We start from the raw sequence: 17524 nt of genomic DNA, 5'->3' as shown, positions 1-17524 counted from the left end.
ACTTGGGTTGTAGCTTGTAGCAGAAAATGATCAGTAGTCTTTAAATCATTGTGTTTTTTCTTAAAAAGAAAATGCCAAGAAAACTCCGCTTATATTTTTAGATCCTACTGGGTAGAATGGGAATTGAGACCTCCAGTTCCAAACACAGACCACATTGCCCGATTCTGTCAGTCTTTAACTGTCAGTCCAACATGAAAACCACCACCCTGGACTCCCCTTTGTCTTCTCTCAAGGTACAGCACACATTCCTGGAGGCCGCCAGAAAACAAACACGATTCGCTTCTGGAAGCATCTTCTGCTATTTTAAATATTAACTTACAAACTCTGATTTCTTTGGACTCTGCCTGAGCTAAAAATTAAGGAAACAAGATGTTCTCCCACAGAATGAGAAAAAAGCATAGCAAGGAGACCCACAGCAGAAAAATAAACCGGAGCTGTTATGTAGGGTAGCACCGAAAATAGCCGATGGCTCGGTGACAGACCGGGTGGAACAGCCGCCACCAGGCGCGCTGCCCGAGCACAAAGAGCGGCCGCACCGCTTCGGCCTCCGGCTCTCCCCTCGTTTGGGAACGTGTGACGATAAGGGGAAAAGGCAACAGCCCTTGGGGGGTTCGGTCACACAGCCAACGGGCCAGGGATGGGGGGGAGAGAGAGAGAGAGAGGAACCAGCAAGAGGAAAACATCCTTCTGGAGAGTGGGTCATTAACGAGCCAAGCTCCAGAAGGACGGCTGCTGCTGCACTGCTCCTGCGAGCTCCTTTTTTACATCACACAGGAAGGTAGGTGCCTCCAGGTAACAGCTACGGCTGCCGGCGATAGCCTAGGCCAGAGATGCTGAGAAACAATCAGTCTCCTTGGCTGTTCTGAAGTGACGTTCTAACGAGAACAAGCCTTCAGACATTATGCCAGATGTCCCCACCTGGGCACACTGGAAAAACTGGATCCTTTATCTTCTCAGGGAGGAAGATGATGACTGTAAAATAAATTGTACAGTCGAGCATCTTCAGAATGGGATCTCTAGATGCCTAACAAGCTGGGCAGAGCTGAATCCGCTCAGTAATTAGAGAAGCCCTTTTAAACCAAGTGTGGCTACTAGAACGGGCAACCTGTGTTTCAGCACTTTTCTCTGCAGGGAGCGGGGCCGAGCTGCCTCCCGGGGGTGCAGCGTGCTGCTGCCGGGGTCGGAACCCAGCACAGATGGTCTGCAAAGACCCAGGCCACTTTCAGCAGCTGTAAGGGGAGGCATTAACTCATCTCCCGGTTAAAGTCTATCTGGGAACTGCATCCCGCTTCCCTTCTTGTCCACACACCTGCCTAAGGCCCTTCCCTTCCACGCAGTGCAGCAGAACAGCGGTGAAGGGCAAAATGTTTTTAATACCCAACCCCTTCAGGCACAGAGCGCTGTGCAGTGAAGGCGTCTGGGCCAGATATCAGTCTGTTACGACCCTGGCTCTTTTTTTAGCTGTAACGATCGCTCTCAATGTTCCTCCGGAAGGGACTGGCTGACTGAAGTTAATTTGCAAAACTTTCTTACATCTTTCAGCCCTGCCAAAGCCTCCCACAGAATCAGCTGCAGGGGCTGCCAGGATCTCTCGCAGATGTACCAGGGCACAAGCCCACGGTGACAAAGGCTGTCTGTGTGGAGCTGCTCAACCTTGATGCATTAGGATGCGTTATAGGAGCGCTGCCTTTCCTCTCAGGGCTGTCCCTCCCGGTGGCACCTCTCCCAGGGCAAAGGCATTTCTTTCAGCGCCAGCGTTTGTGTGCCAGGAAGTTTAGAAGCATTACTGGCCCTCTGTGTATTCGAGCCCCTTGGCTTCAGAGAGTGCAGAGGATCCCTTCTTCCCGGGAGACGCTCCAAGGTGGAGGGGACTCTCTGTACTTCGGGGAAGCGGCACACAAAGACCTTTTGTGAGGGGGTAGGGAGAGGCAACGCAGGCAGCTGGGCTGGGAGCGGCGGGGACAAGTCAGACGCTACCTGGGGGCTCCCCCTTCCCTCCGACATCACAGGCACAACCTCCGAGACCACAGAACTTCTTGGTCTTTTGCTTTTCTAGCAGATAGAACTTGGCAGAAGCCAAGACGTGCAGCCCAGTGGCAGCACCTCGGGCACTCTGAGGATGGAGGAAACCCGTCTGTCAACAACACGGTCAGTGAGCGAGCCATGCGTTTCTTTAGCTCTTTTACCAAGCCAGCTCCCTCCTCCCCCAGAGAAATAAGGGAAAGCGGGTAAAAGAAGACTTTTCCTGTCGTTTCACATGCCAACGGAGAGGACTGGAACCCAACCACCTCCTCCTGCCCCCCAAGTCAGTCATAATCAGCAGAGAGGTCACAAGCAGAGGCCAACCCTGGCGCCAGCGCAGAGGCGACGAGCTCCATGGAAGAGGGCTGGCAGGCTCTGCCAAAACCCCACACATGGATCTTGCAGATGTTTTTATTTTCTTGGCCGCTTGGAACCTTGCGCGCTGTTTCCTCTCTGCTCTGCCATAAACGCGCACACAGCTCGGATCCAGGCAGCCCGAGCTCCATGCCAGGCTCTCCACTGGCAGAACCCGATGTCCTCGGCAGCACACTGGGCGGGGAAGCTCGCGGCTTTCATGCCGAGACCAATAATTTACACCAGACACCCGCTACGCCAGCTCCCGAAAACTTGGGGTTTGATCAGTCAGCGCGGCATCTCCTCCCCTGCCCTGCAGAGTCAAAACAATTCTGCGCCTATTAACTTCACTGTCAAGAGCAGAATTAAACCCTCGCGTTCCCCTAGGGACGCAGGGCAGGGGGGAGAGACTGACAAAGGAACAAAATGCAAATTGAAAACTACATCAAGAAACCATTTGCTCTTCCAACAATATCGGTATGAAAGTTGTAAATTAAGAGGTCAAAGTAAAACCGCAGTTAAAAAAAAAAAGAGCTGAAAATTCTCACCGAGGCCGGGGTAGGTCCTGCGCTTGCTGAGATTGGCGGATTTCACCAGGAACATGCAGGATTGATGAGTCATCCAAGAACAGAAAATCAGCAGCAGAGCTCCCAGGACAATGCCGCACTGAAACGGGAGAAGAGGGGGGAAGAGACAAGCGCAAGATGGAAAGTCAGTCGTTCCGCACGGCCTTACTGCCGTCCCTTATCACCTTTGGGCTCCCTCACACACTTCCAGCCACACTTTTGCCTGTTAAGGGAGTTCTTCAACCTCAAAGCAGCTGGGAAAAACATGACGTACAAGCTCAATTTTACTCTCTCCGCAGTCCAAGGACGACGCAGAGCAGCCACCTGTTTCCCACAGCTTCCAGTTGCACCAGTTTAAGCACCTAAGAGTGAACTGGGAGCCATTCGTGGAGCAAAACTTCCATCGCTCCCCTCATTCATCCCCCAGCGCTCTCCGCAGCTCTCAGCAGGTTCACATGGAGCAAAGAGAGACCGCACCTAATCCCGAGGTGCAAACTCGCGTGTAAACTTTTTTAAGAAGAACTATTTGACAGCATAAACTAATTACCCAGCTTGCTACCAGCGCTGCCCTGCTTTGCTGGTTCACGCGTTTGCAGAGCAGGACATTAAACACTGGACACTTTTTAAGCAGGTGACTTTCACCAGGCCCAAGTGATGCCCGATCTTAACCACAACCGCCCTTTTTTCTGCTGTATTTAAACCTGGTGCGGCCGCAGGGAGGGCGGCAGCTCCTGGAGGGGGGGAGCGGGGGCACAGCTCAGCACAAGGGCTCAACAGCTGGTTTGCAAATGCCTCCCAGCTGACCCACGTGTATGGTATGGATGAATTCTTCAATTTTTTTCCCTTCTACTCACAAGAAAGGCAGAAATCAGAATGGCAGGGGTTGGAAGGGACCTCTGGAGATCACCTAGTCCGGCCCCCCCGCCAGAGCAGGGTCACCCAGAGCAGGCTGCACAGGAACGCGTCCAGGCGATGATTTGATCACTCAGAGACCTCACGACGAAGAAAAACACGTCGCTTGGTACCAGAGATCTCCCACCTCCGTCTCTAGCGCTTCCTTCGCTGACCATCCCTCTACCAACCACCCCCCAACGAGGACCAGGGCCAAACGTGCGGCCTCCGAGTGCCCCCCCGCCCACAGCGGGCAGGGAGGGCGGCCCGGGGGGCGGCGGGGCGCTCACCTGTCGGAAGCAGAAGGGCACGGTGAGCACGCTCACCCCCACGATGCTGTTCACCACGTTCATGATCAGGCCCCAGTTGGAGCCCGCCGCTGCCGCCATGGCCCGCGGCGGGGGGGGGGGGGGTCCCCGCGGCGCGGGGCCCGGCTCGCCGCCGCCGCCGCCCGCGCCCCCGGCTGACTCCTCAGCCGCCCGTGCCCGCCATGGCAGGACCGGACCCGCCCCGACCCGCCCCCGCCGCCGGCCCCGGCACCGGCCACAGCGGCACTTCCGGGTTCCGCTGCTCCGCTGGCGCTTCCGGGAAGTTGAGGCGCCGGGCAGCGAGAAGCGCGGGGCAGAGCGGCGCCGAGCGGGCTACTCCTGCCGCCTGGGAGGACCGTGCTCGCGGCTCCCGGGAGCGCTGGGGCGCGAGGGACAGCGGGGTGTCCCCCGGCCTGGGGGCACCGCCGGGCACGCGCACGGGCAGGCGGGCATGCACACGTGCACACACGCATGCACGGGCATGTACACGTGCACATACATGCAGAGGCATGCGCGTGCATGTAAAGGCCTGCGCATGCATGCGCACATGCACGTGCATACAGGCGCATGCACGTGCAAGCATGTAAGGGCATGCACACGCACACGTGCACACATGCACACGCGTGCATGCACACTCGCATATACATGGGCATGCGGGTGCATGCGTGCAAATAAATGCGCGTGCACGCACACAGGTGCATGCACCTGCGTGCACACACGCGCACACACATGCACACGCATCCTGCAGGATCAGCAGCTTCACGGCAGTGGGTCATTCACAGCCTCGCACCCCACGGTCCCGGGCTCTGCAGGGGGCCGAGGCCCCTTGCCCACGCCACGCTCTGCATCGGTGTTTGTGGGGCCGAACCCCCGCCAGTGCCCACCAAACCTCTCCGGGCTGTAGCACCGCGTGAACCACGCTGCGCACATGCAGCCCCTGCAGCAGCAGTGGCACCCGGCTGGGGGCACAGAGGCCTGGGTGCACATCTGGGCATGCATCCAGCTGTGCACATACAATGCACGCAGCAGGTCTGGTCCCCATCCTGGCTGGAGTGGTCCCCGACTCCGGCGTGGCTGTGGGTCTGTCTGTCTGCAGCAGGGTCCTCCCCCCAGCAGCCTGCTCTCGGGGAGTCCGAGCACCCCAAGTTTCCTCTCCCCAGGGGGCTTGCGGTGTGCAGATAACCAGCTGCGGGTGCTGCACCCTGAGCCCTGTACCGTGGCGCACGCCATGGATGCTAACCACCATTGGGCAACCGCATGGCCACGGCGGCCACTCACCCAGCACCCGGGGGCTCCCTGCCCGCCACAGGCATCTCCCCTCGGCCCTGCCTGCTCGCTCTCCACCCCCTGGGCAGGAGAAAGCAAAAAAAAAAAGAAAATAAAAGGCAGGATGCGGGAGCCTCCGGACGGCTCCCCCGGGGCCACGCACCGCGGCAGGTCGGAGCAGCGTGCGCCAACTGCACGCTGCCGTTGGAACGAAACACACGGCGCTTGTATAATTTGCAGCAATTGCAATGGGTAACCGCAGGAATTTGCTCTACAAAAGGTTTGCAGGGAGGTGAACACGCCTGCCTAATTCCCTCCAGGTGCTGCGCGGGCTCGGGGGCCGCCGGCAGCACCGGCTGCGTTTCTCTGCCTCCTGCGCCGGGGCTGTACCCGCGTTCCTGCATGTCCCCAGGGTGGGATGAGGGGTCCCCTCGGGGCTGTTGATGCCCCGATCTGGGGGAGCCCCTGTCGTGGCCTGCAACACCCGGGCACGGGACGTGGTACCCAGGTATGGGACGTGGCACCTGGACATGGGACATGGTACCCCAACACGCGATGTGGTACACGGACACAGGATGCAGTACCCAGGAACAGGTCGGGGGGCTGCAGGGGAGGGAACCCCCTGTGTGCTGTGGGGGTTCCCCCGTGCCCCCAGGAACACGCAGCGAGGCCCATGTGTCCCCCCCAAAAGCTGCCACGGCCCCAGACCTGCCCAGGGCCACCCCTGGGGCCAGCAGCCCTGGGCACGGAGTGGCATGCACACGCTCACCCCGCACACGTGTGTAAATGCACGCGCATACCCACCCATCTGCGCCAACACCTGCACACCCGTGTGTAGAGGTCCCCCCATACACGTGCACAAACCCACGGACACGTGCGCACACATGCACACGCATCCCTGCATGTGTGTGCACGCTATGGGGCCAGGAGCACCCCATAGCCCTGCCCTGCCACCCACCTGTTCCATGGGCTGGGGGTGCCGGTGTGGGGCTGGGGCCGGCCATCTCCCACCCATGGGTGCCCAAGCACCCACTGGGAAGGGCAGAGTCGCTGCCGGGCGCCCGGGTCAGCCACCGGCCGGGCCGGGAAAGGAAGGGAGAGCACCTTGCTCCTGCGCGGAGGAGACATCTGCAGCGAGTTAGAGGGGAAATCATGTTTATCCAATTAGCGTTACACGGCCCCTAACTCAGCACTGGCAGAAAAAAGGGCTCAGGTGGCTTCTCCGCGTGCCGAGCAGCCGCCGGCAGCCAGGAGCCCCGGCAAGCGCGGAGAGCCAGCTGGCCGCGAGCCCCTGTGCCGTGGGATGGGGATGCTGGGGGAGCAGCACCCACTCTGTCACCCCTGCGGCTCCCAACCTTGTCACCCACACAGGTGAGCGAGCACCAGCCTGGGGGACACAGTAGCCCCGGCTCCTCTGCCCCAGCGCTCGCCGGCATGGCAGGCATCGCACGGGGTCACCGGCACGAGCGGAGCCACCGGCGTGGGTCACCGGGACAGGCTGGGCACAGCTCGGGCACTGCCTGGCTCCCCATGCGGTGCCAGCCGGTGCTGCCGGGACAATGTGTTTCCAATCGCCGTGTCCCCAGCCCCACTGCAATCCAAACCACCTGCGGCCGCTCGCCTGCAACCCATCAGCTCCCAGCTACCGAACAAATGGATCGCACGCAGCCCCACGCTGCGGGATTGCCACCGCTCACCCCGGCACTGCGGGCAGGGACGGGCAGCTGCCCCTTCCTGGGGCAAACCTGGGGCTGGCATTGCCTGCAGCCCCCCGGGGCAGCCCCTGCCCGTGCCGGGTGTTCTCCATCCCGCCCCCATCCCCGGGAACACCGTTGGCACGTGCATCCTCTCAAAAATAGCCCGTCCCGCCGGCGGGCGCCTGCGGTGGCCCATGGCCCGGCTGCCAGCATCCCCTCGCAGTGCCGTGGGACAGCCGCACTCTCCAGACCGGCACCATCTGCACCGTGCATGGCGCTGGGGGTGACACGACTGGGATGCCCAGGCTGGCACCGGGGCTGCAACCCAAGTTGGGTGCTGAGTGCTGCTCAGGGTCCTGGGGAGCCCCAATCCCCCCCTACGGTGCCAGGCTCAGCCGGGGTGACCCCCCATCGCTCCCCCTCACCGGCGTCACCTTGTTGGGGGGAGGACGAGGTCCCCGCTCCGGCCAACCCACCTCCTTCCCCCCAAATCCGCAGGGGCTCACTGCGCCGCTGCTCGGCAAACGGGAGAGGGGACGGGCTGTGAAAGGGGTGAAATAATTAGACAAATAAGGAGTGAACCGCAGGAAAGCGGCACCAACTGCGCACGGGGGGGTTGGGGACACCCCGCAGCCCCCGGCCGGAGCCGCTGCGAAGGGCAATTACCACCAGCCCAAAGGGCTCCCTGCGAGCCAGCAAATGTATTTATTGCTCGCAATAACCGCCCGATACTGCAGCAGCGGCTGTGCGCTTGCTGCTGCCTCCTCCTCGGGTTATTTTATTTATTTATCCCCCCCAGCAGCCCCGGGAGCAGCAGCTCCCACCCGGCACCAATCCCTCCTCCTGCTCCACAGCTCCCAGGGCTTGTCCGTGCCCGTCCCGAGGGACCGCGGTTCTCTCCAGCTCCTCAGGTGCCTTCAAGCTGCTCGGCCATTACTAACAGCCCAGGGCCAAATCCTGCCTCCAGCACGAGCCGGGGGCTCTGACCACCCATCGGTCGGGGTCCCGGCCACAGCCAGACCCTCCCCAGCAGCACCGAGGCTGTTTCCCCACCGCAAACCTGCCGAGAGCGAGTGCAAAATTCCCCGGAAAGCACCGAAGCCCCCTGCACCCCCGGGAGCGCGGCCGGCCACCGGCACAAGCAGCGGCACCAGGGCAAGGGGATGCCACCGGGATGGGGACTGGGACAGCGGGGCTGCACCGGGGACCCCCAAGCCCGCTCAGCCGGCACGGCGTGGGGCCGCACAGCTCCAGCTGGCTCCTGGGAGCCGGCACAGGGCGAAGCAAGGCCCTGTTGGTTTTGTTAGCACGAGAAAGGAACGGAGCCGGCGGCAGCGTCCCCACCGCCGGAGCTGCTGGGAAGCCCCAGCGGTTCGGAGCCCTCCCCGGTCCTGTCCCCCGGCCCAGATTCCTCCTGCCTGGATTGGGAGCCATGGAGAATAAGCAGCCCCGAGGGCTGCCGGAGCCGCAATTACTGTCTTTAAAAAGGTGGCTCAGGGCCGGCTGGGGATCCCACGCTGGCTTATGAACGCAAAACCCCCCCGGGAGGTCCGGCAGCGGTGGGGGCCACTGCTTCATCTGACGCTGCTCCGGAGGGGGTGCACACACCCCCATGCATGCACACACACGTGCTTGTGTGTGCATGTGCACGTGTGTGCTTGCACACATGCATGGTGCTGAGCAGAGCCGTGCAGAGGCAGGTTTGCAATTCTCATGGGTGATGTCGTCCCAGGAAAACATCCCGGTTTGTCTCTGCAAGAATCCAACCTCGGTGGCGGCTCCGGGTGGGGGGGGCTCAGGGCCGCAGCGGGCTGTGGGGCACAGGGCAGCTCTCCCCCAGGACCATGAGCCCCCCGGGGCCGTCCCTGCCCTCCCTTCCCTGGGGCCAGGGGGGCACAGCGAGGGGACGGCGGGGTGGGGGGCCCCAGCGCAGGGTCCCAGAGGAACGGGGAACCCCCTTCCCAGGCTGCCGGGGCAGAGCCCACCCACGCCACAGCCCAGAGGTGGGTGCACCCGAGGCTCAGCACCCGGTGTCCCCCCTCCCTGGGGGGGCCCAGCACCCGCCGGCGATCCGCGCTGCTCCCCGCCCCGATGACAGATGCCTGGCAGAGCCCGGGAACGACCCGGCAAGTATTGAAAAACATAAATTAAAACAAATTGCGGTTTTATATTGCAAATAAGGGCAGTTTTATCGGTTTTATTGCGTAACAACCATTAATGAAGTGCAGTTCCAGGCACCGTAACTGCTCCGAGAGTCAAGTTCAGTCCGTATCTGCGGTGGGGGCTGCGGCGGACGCGCATCAGGTGAGGACCTGCGGAGGGGACGGGAATAAATCCACGGTCAGTGGTAGGAAAACGGAGGAGGGACCCGGTTTCCCCGGGTGGGAGCGAAGGAGCGCGGGTGAAACAGCACAGACCGCCCTGGGGACAGAGGCAGCGGTGCCCCCCCCGCCCCGTGTCACCCCAATGTCCCTGCACACGAGCCGTGGGGCGGCCGTGGGGCCCCGCAGGCGGTGCCCGCCGTGGGGTGGATGGCGGGGAGGTTGTCCCCAGGCCGTGGGGAGGCGGGTGCTGCCCGGGCGGGGGGCGGGGGGGGGCCCAGCGCAACACACGCGTGGGCACGCACGGGGGGCACAGCCGCACACGCGTGTTCGTGCAAAGCACGCAGGGGCGTGCGGGGGTACGCAGGTGGGCAGCACCGGGGATGCCCCCCCCCCCCGAGGGGCACACGCAGGACACGCACAGGGATCTACGCGCGAACACTCAGCCACGCACACGCAGGACACGCGCCACACCGGCCACGGCGCGCGCCCGCCCCACGCGAGCCCCGGTACGGCCACACCCGCGCATGCACGCGCTGCCCACCCGCGCGTAGCGTACGCACCGAGCCTTACCGAGCCGAACCGGGCCGGTCCTCCCGCACTGCACCGCCGCACCGAGCCCCGCAACCCGCGCGCGCCGCCAGCGTGGGCGGAGCCACGCGGTGAACCCGCCTCTCCCCTGCGCGCATGAATGGCGGCGCCCCGCCCCGCCCCTTATAAGGCATCTGGGGCGCCTCAGAGGGAGGGGCCTGCCCGCGTCCGTCCCGCCCCCTCGTCCCGCCCCCTCGCCGCGGCCCCGCCAATCAGGGCGGCGCGCCGGGCCCCCCGCGGGAGCCGGCCTTTGTTTGTGGAGGGCGCCGGGGCCAATGGGCGCGCGGGAGGGGGAAGGGCGGGCCAATGGGCGCGCGGGGGGAGGGGCGGGGCGGCTGCCTATGGCCCGGCCCGGCCACGTGCGCGCGGAGCCGCCACCGCCGGGCCCGGGGGCACCGAGCAGCCCCGGGACGTGCCCCGGCCCCGCCGCTCCCCTCACGTCCCCCCGTCTCCCGGGAAGACCGAGCCCGCGCCCGCCCGCAGCCGCTCCCCGCGCGTGGGGATGTGGCCGTGACGCCCCGCCCGCGGCACCCCCGGGCCCCGCGCCCTGCAGCGCGGTTGGGGTGCTCCCCCCCCCGGGATGCGCTGCCGGGGGGACCCGCCCGGCCCTGCCAGTCTGCCCCAGGGGCACGGTGCTCCGGGCAGCACCGCCGGCACCCGGCCGTGTCCCCAGGGGGGTGCCGTGTCCCCAGGGGGGTGGCCATGTCCCCAGGAAGGTGTCTGTGTCCCCAGGGGGGTGGCCGTGTCCCCAGGGGAGTGAGCATGTCCCCAGAAAGGTGTCTGTGTCCCCAGGGGGGTGGCCGTGTCCCCAGTAAGGTGGCCGTGTCCCCAGGGGGGTGCCATGTTCCCAGGAGAGTGGCCATGTCCCCAGAGGGGTGGCCTTGTCCCCAGTGGGGTGCCATGTCCCCAGGAAGGTGGCTCTGTCCCCAGGAGGGTGGCCATGTCCCCAGGGGGGTGGCCTTGACCCCAGTGGGGGGCCATGTCCCCAGGAAGGTGGCCATGTCCCCAGTGGGGTGCCGTGTCCCCAGGATGGTTGTCATGTCCCCAGGAAGGTGTCTGTGTCCCCAGGGGGGTGGCCGCATCCCCAGCGGGGTGCTGTGTCCCCAGGATGGTTGCCATGTCCCCAGGAAGGTGGCCTTTTCCCCAGTGGGGTGCCGTGTCCCCAGGAGGGTGGCCATGTCCCCAGGAAGGTGGCTGTGTCCCCAGAAGGGTGCCGTGTCCCCAGGAGGGTGGCCTTGTCCCCAGTGGGGTGCCGTGTCCCCAAGAAGGTGGCCGTGTCCCCAGCAGGGTGCTGTGTCCCCAGGATGGTGTCCGTGTCCCCAGTGTGGTGCTGTGTCCCCAGGATGGTGTCCGTGTCCCCAGTGGGGTGCTGTGTCCCCAGGAGGGTGCCATGTCCCCAGCAGCCCCGAGGAGACGTGCCCGGCCATGCGCTATCGATGCCAGGCCGCCTGCCCCCGTGTGCGGAGGCTGCCCCGGCCGCTGGCACCGGCTCGGCACCCTCCTGCCCCGGCAGCCCCCGCGGTGCCCGGGGGGGCCGTGGTGAGGAGTGGCCCCAGCCCTGGCCAGGTCCCTCGGGCTCCGTCCCGCGCGTGTTGTGGGTCAAGGCTGGCCCGGAGCAGACACGGCAGCAGAGGCGGCATCGGGGCTACGCCGTGCTCAGATGCCTGCAGCCCCACTCACCCGTTGCGGCCGGGTCCGGGGGGACCGTCGTGTCGGGGAGGGGTCTGGGCAGCAAAGCCCAACCGCCTGCAGCCCCCCCGCGCAGCCGGAGCTGCGCCGTGTGTGGACCCTCGGGGCCGGGACTTAGAGTCACGTGCCAAGCCGTGTGCCGGGACCCGGCTGTGCCGAGCACCCACTGCACGGAGGGTGCAGGGAGCTGCCGTGGTGGTGGCTGCACCGGGCGGGAGCCTCCCGAGGGGCCCGGGAAGGGACACCCGGAAATCCCAGCCGGCGCCTGGGTTGTGTCCGGGAACCGCCAGCCCCTCCTCGGCCGTGAGAAATTTCCTGCTTCCCAACTGGTCCCAGCGCCAGGCCGGCTGCGTGCCCGTGCCGTAGGGCCGCCCGCTGCCGGGCCGTGCTCGCGGCAAAGCCGGTGCGTTAAGTCACTCCCAGGCTGGCGGCGGCGAGCACGGCTGCTTGAGACGAGCCCTTTGCTGGGAAGGTGAAGGTCACCATCGGTTTTACCGTCACAGGCAGCTCCCGGCTCCCATGTTTGCCGGTTCCAATCCCCTCCAGCGCTCCAGGACGCTGTTTGTCACAGCGGGGGCTCAGCCTTGCGCCGGCCCCGGTGCTGCCCTTCCCGTACGGGAGCTGCGGCAGTGGCCGGCGATGGCTGGAGCGAGGGGTGCTGCCCCCGCCGCCGGGTTTGCCGCGGGGCCGGGCTCAGGCTGCAGCTCCGGGGCCGGCTGCCGCGTGTCTCCACCACAGCCCGAGGAAGGAGCCGTCCATCCGTCTGTCCGTCCAGGCCTGCCTATGATGCTGCCCAAAGCGCAGCAGCAGCACCGCAGCAGCCGGGCAGGGGGGCAGCCCCGGTGTCACCGGGGGAGGCAAGGATGCCGGCGAGGCCCAGGCCAGCACCGCCGCGCTCTCCGGCAGACAGGGAAGCACCGGTGCATCTCCCCTGGCTCGGGGAGAGAACAAAGGAGGGCATCTGCAGCAGAGGGAGTGCCGCTGCCGGATGCGCTGCAGCGCAGCTAATCCGCCCCGCGCCCTCCTCGGGGCCCGGCACACCCCGCTGCCGCCATGCCCCCGCTACCGGCATGCCCCCGGCACAGCCCTCCCGCGTGGCCCGGTGCACCGGCCGTGCCCTGCACCAGCAGCACCGTGTGCTGGGGAAAGGGGCTGCTCAGCCCGAGACGTGGGGGTCCGTGGGGAGCCGGGGGAAGGGGCCCGTCCCGGTTCCCCAGCCGCACCGCGGCCCCGGCCTGCCGCCCTTGCGGCGTGCACCGCTCAATCCCGCCAGGCGCACCGGTGTCGCGGTGGTATTCACCCCGGCTAATGCCGCGCCATAAAGGAAAAGTCTTACATTAACGACTTTTGTCACCGAAGTCATTAACATAATAGGGCTTCCACATCAAAATTGAATATTAATGCTACACCCGGCTGCGGCGTGAGGCGGATAATTGCTCTAATACATTTTCCAGCAGGATTTTCGCATCGCAGCAGCAATTGCATTAGCAAACCCGATTATTGCCGCGGCTGATACAATGGGACAGTTAATGGGAGTTAAGTTCCGTCCCTTTTCCTCGGGACCCCAGAGCGGCTGAGGCTCCGTGCCCCCCACCGCCCCCCACCCGCAGAACCCCCGCCGGGCCACGGGGCAGGGGGACACCGTCCCCAGGCTGGGAGCGGAGGCGACGGCAGCGCTGAGCTGCATCTTCCCTCCGCGCCTGCAAACACGACCCTTGGTCGCCGACGGCCTTGTGCCACGCCGGCAAACCCGCCGCCAGCTGGAAACCTGCCTACCCCCAGCGCCAGGAGGCTGAGCCGCCCGTGCCATGCCATGCCACGCCGTGCCGTGCCGCAGAGCCCTGAGATGGGCCACGCACAGGTGGCAGCGGGGTCACACCGGCCAGGGGTTCCCACCGCGGCGGTGCCGGGGGGGGCCGGGGAGAGCAGGGGGTTGCTCCAGCCCCTGCCTCTGCCACTGCAGGGGGTGCTTTCTTGCCCACCCAAGGGTGCCCTCGTGCTTAGGGTGCTCCGCAACGGTACGGCGCCGGCCTGGGTCCCGCCGCCGGACACCGCGCAGCCGCGCAGGAGCACGCAGGGCCGGTGGGGCGAAGGCTCACGCGCTCCTATGCATGTGCATGCACGCACCGGTGCCATGCAGGGGCTGCGGCGACGTGCAGCCCATGCACCCAGGCGGAAAGGGGGGGGAGCGGAGAGCTTGGCCAGACCCTGGCAATGGGCGGCAGGAGGGGCCCGATCCCCGGGACGGGGCTCCGAGGATCGGGCACCTCCCACCGCCCTTTGTCTCCGGTCCTGGTGGGGACACGGACAAAGGGGGGGACACACGTTATTAAACCGGCTTGAATTGCACCCACCTGAGGTCACTTCATTGACAACCCACGCTGGGGGGGGGAGTGTCTGTCCACAGGGGGGGATCTGCCGACGGCCGATGTGTACCCACGGGGGGGGGTTGCCCATGGGGGATGTGTACCCATGGGGGGGGGGTTGTACCCACGGGGGATGTGTACCCACGGGGGGGGTTGCCCACGGGGGATATCTACCCACGGGGGTTTGCTCCCGGTACCCAGGGATGCAGGCTTGGGGCTCGCGCATCTCCCAGCTCCACCAGCCCCCAGCTCAGCCTCTTCCCACCCGGCACCAGGGGGGTTCCCGGCCCCTTCCCACTCCCACTCCCCCCCCCGGCGCTCACTGGGGGAAGGACAAGCCTCACAGCTGCTTTTTTGGGGGGTTTTGGCTTTTCTTTTGCAGGCAAGAAACTGTTGCCGAGCACTCCCCGAACACCGGTGGCTGAACAATGCGCCGGCCCCAACCCACCACGCTGCTCCCACCCGGCACACCGTGACCCCAACACCGGGATTTGCCTCGCACGCTCCCGTTCGGCAACGATTCCGTGCGCTGGGTTAATCCGTAACGTTATTTATCGTGCCGGAGTCCTTTCCCGGCCTTTCCCAGACGGAGAGGGATCCAAGGGGGATGTTTTAGCGCGTTTCCCAGACGCAGGGTGAGCGCGGGCTGCGGCTCGGCGCTGCCGTGCACATCCACGGGAGGATGCTCCGCGGGCGGTCAGGATGCGGCCAGCCCCGCTCCCCGCCGCAGGGTGCCCCGGGGAGAGGGGGAGCCCCGCATCCGGCCGCAGAGCTCAGCCCGAAACACCCCAGGGAAAATCATCGAGGAAGGAAAAGAGCTTTTTGGGGGGCAGCATGCAGGGAGGGGGTGTCCCGGGGCAGCAGGACGGCAAGGCTCCGTCCCCGGAGGGTCCCAGTGCGTGTCCCCCCCCCCGCAGCCCGGCCCCCACCTCGCTCCTCACCCGGCTGGAGGAGAAATCCCCGCTGCGCCGACGGGCCCGCGGCACTGCGGTGCTCACCCCGGGCAGCGCTGCCTGCACCGTGCCGCTGCCTGCCGGCACCGCGGCCTTTGCACCGCGGCCGCAGAGGAGGCCGGGTGCGCGCTGCCTCCGTGCTCACGGTGTGATCCCGTGTCCCTCTGTGCGTGTGTCCGTCTGTCCCTGTGCATCGCTCCCGGCTGCAGCCGCATGTCCCCGTGCACTAGCGCGTGTGTGCCAGGGCTGTGCCCTGCGGTGCAGCCGTCTGTCCTCGGCCGTCTGTCCCCGCAGTCTGTCCTTGTGCCCCGTCCCCGGGGGTGCGGGAGCACGCTGTGTCCGTGCGTCCCCGTGTGCGCAGGTCTGTCCATGCAGTGCCAGGACACGGTGCGGCCGCGGTGCCGGAGGGTCCTCCCAGGCTGTGCCGCATCCCCCCGCCGCTCGCCCTCCTAACTCGATTGTTGTCCCGGCGTAATGAATAGCTCCGCTGTAATCTAATAGCTTTTACAAGTTATTTGGATTTATTTGAGCATTTTCAATCAATTACGTCCTTTTATTTAAAAAAAAAAAAACCAACAGCCCCGCAGTGCCCTGACCGGGACCCGCTGTGGCAGGCGCTGCCGGTACCGGTACCGGCCCCGGCCTCCCCGACACTCCTCTGCCTCCGCCGCCTGCTCGCCGCCCTTGCCGCTGCACGGGTCCCGGGACGCACGGGTCTTGGGATGCACGGCCGCCGGGATGCACGGGCCCCGGGATGCACGGCCGCCGGGATGCACGGCCGCCGGGATGCATGGGCCCCAGATCCCCTTACCCTGCGCAGCCCCCCTGCATCACGCGACCCCTTAATATTGCACTGCCCCCCCCTTGCACTGCAAGGCCCCCCCCCAGAATTGCGCCCCCCCCACTGTGCAGCCCCCCAGCATTGCATCCATCCCCTCACCTTGCACTGCACGGCCCCCCCAGCATTTCACCCCCCCCGTATTGCACAGCCCCCCTCCCCTTGCACCGCAGTGACCCCCCAGCATTGCACCCCCCCATTGCGCGCCCCCCCCGGCATTGCACCCCCCTCACCTTGCACTCCATGACTCCCCAGCACTGCACCCCCCCCCGCCATTGCGCAGCCCCCCCAACATTGCACCGCATGGCCCCCCCAGCAGTGCCCCCCCCCCCCCCATTGCACACCCCCCCCAGCACTGCACAGCCCCCCCGCAGCCGCCCCCCCCCGCAGATCTACCGGCAGCGCGGCGGAGCCGGTGGGCGACTCCGGCCCGTTCCCCTCTCGCCGCCGCCGCCGCCTTTGATCTCCCTCTCGCCGCTCCCGGGCCTCGGGGTCCACCCGGGGGTGGCGGAACCGGGGGGGGGGGGGGGGGGGGGCGTGGGGGGGAGCCTAGAAACCGCTCGCCGGTCCCCCCCCTCCCCTCCGCCCCGGGGGCCGCCTTGAAACCGCGCTCGGGGCCCGTCATCGCCGTTCGCAGGCGCCAGCCAATCAGCGCCTTGTTTACACTGCGTGATTGACAGCGGGCTGGCGGGCGGCCAGCCAATCAGCAGCTGGGGGCGGGCGCGGGGGCGGGGGGGGTGTTGCGTTGCAGCGGGGGTTGCATTGCACCTTCGGTGCAATGCAACCCCCGCTGCAGCGCAACCCCCCCCCGCTGCGATGTAGGGCGCATGCGCGCTCCTCCCTCCCCTCCCATTCATCCGCCGGGCTTGAATTAGGCGCCGCCGCTCGGCGTCGCAACCCCCGCCGCGCCCTGATTGGCAGGCGGCTGGCGGGGCGCCAGCCTATTGGGAGCGGCGCAAAGAGGCGGGGGGGCGGGAGCGGGAGGAGAAGGGGAGGGCGGAGTGAAGATCGAGGGGAGGGGATAAGCCGGCGGGGCGCGAGCGCCGCGCGGCGGCCAATCAGGGGGCGCGCGCGCGGGGCACGCGCTTATTAGCATGCGGGGCGCGTCGCCCGGCGGAGTGCGCGGCGTGAGCGGGGAGGCGCGGCGGGGTCCCCCCCCGCCCCCCCCCGCCTTTTCCAACCCCCCCCCCCCTTCCACCCCCCCCGCCACCACCCCCCCCCTCCGGTTCCCTTTGCTGCAGGAGCAGCCGGTGCATGGGCAGTGCACGGGCACCGGCAGGAGCACGCTGCGCACCCCGCCAGGGCCGCCCCGCGCCGGCGGGACCGCACTCGCCCCGCGCGCGGAACGCCCCTCCGGTGAGTAACTGCGATCGTGCGGGGGATTTCGGGGTGGCGGTGGTTGGTTGGGGGTTATTTTAATTTTTGGCGCTCCGGTATTTTTTTTTTGTCGCCTTCATTATTTTTTTTTTTTTGCCCTTTTTTTTGTGTATTAAAATATTTTTTGCTTCTTTTGGCCTTTTTTCCCACTAAATTATTTTTCGCTTTTTTTAGTTTTGCACTGAATTATTTTTCCTTTTTTTATTTAAAATATTTTTTGCATGGCTTTCTTTTGCATTGAAATATTTTTCTGCTTGCTTTTTTGGCATTAAAATATTTTTCTGC

The 17524-nt window shown here is 65.5% G+C and overlaps 1 protein-coding gene across 1 annotated transcript in view; it reads right to left on the bottom strand.

Moving 5' to 3' along the window:
- The window catches only part of SLC38A10 (solute carrier family 38 member 10), a 35790-nt gene extending 31553 nt beyond the window's left edge, over window positions 1-4237 (bottom strand). The window contains exons 1-2 of the mRNA XM_059828185.1: window positions 4124-4237; window positions 2925-3042 (exon numbers count right to left, since the gene is read on the bottom strand). Of these exons, the coding sequence (XP_059684168.1) occupies window positions 2925-3042; window positions 4124-4222 (217 nt within the window). The 5' untranslated portion in view covers window positions 4223-4237. The remainder of the gene's footprint in view (window positions 1-2924; window positions 3043-4123) is intronic.
- Window positions 4238-17524: the final 13287 nt, after the last annotated feature.

The sequence above is a fragment of the Gavia stellata genome, chromosome 22 (genome assembly GCF_030936135.1).
Source record: "Gavia stellata isolate bGavSte3 chromosome 22, bGavSte3.hap2, whole genome shotgun sequence".
Classification (NCBI taxonomy): Eukaryota; Metazoa; Chordata; class Aves; order Gaviiformes; family Gaviidae; genus Gavia; species Gavia stellata.
This window is presented reverse-complemented; position numbering and strand designations above follow the sequence as displayed.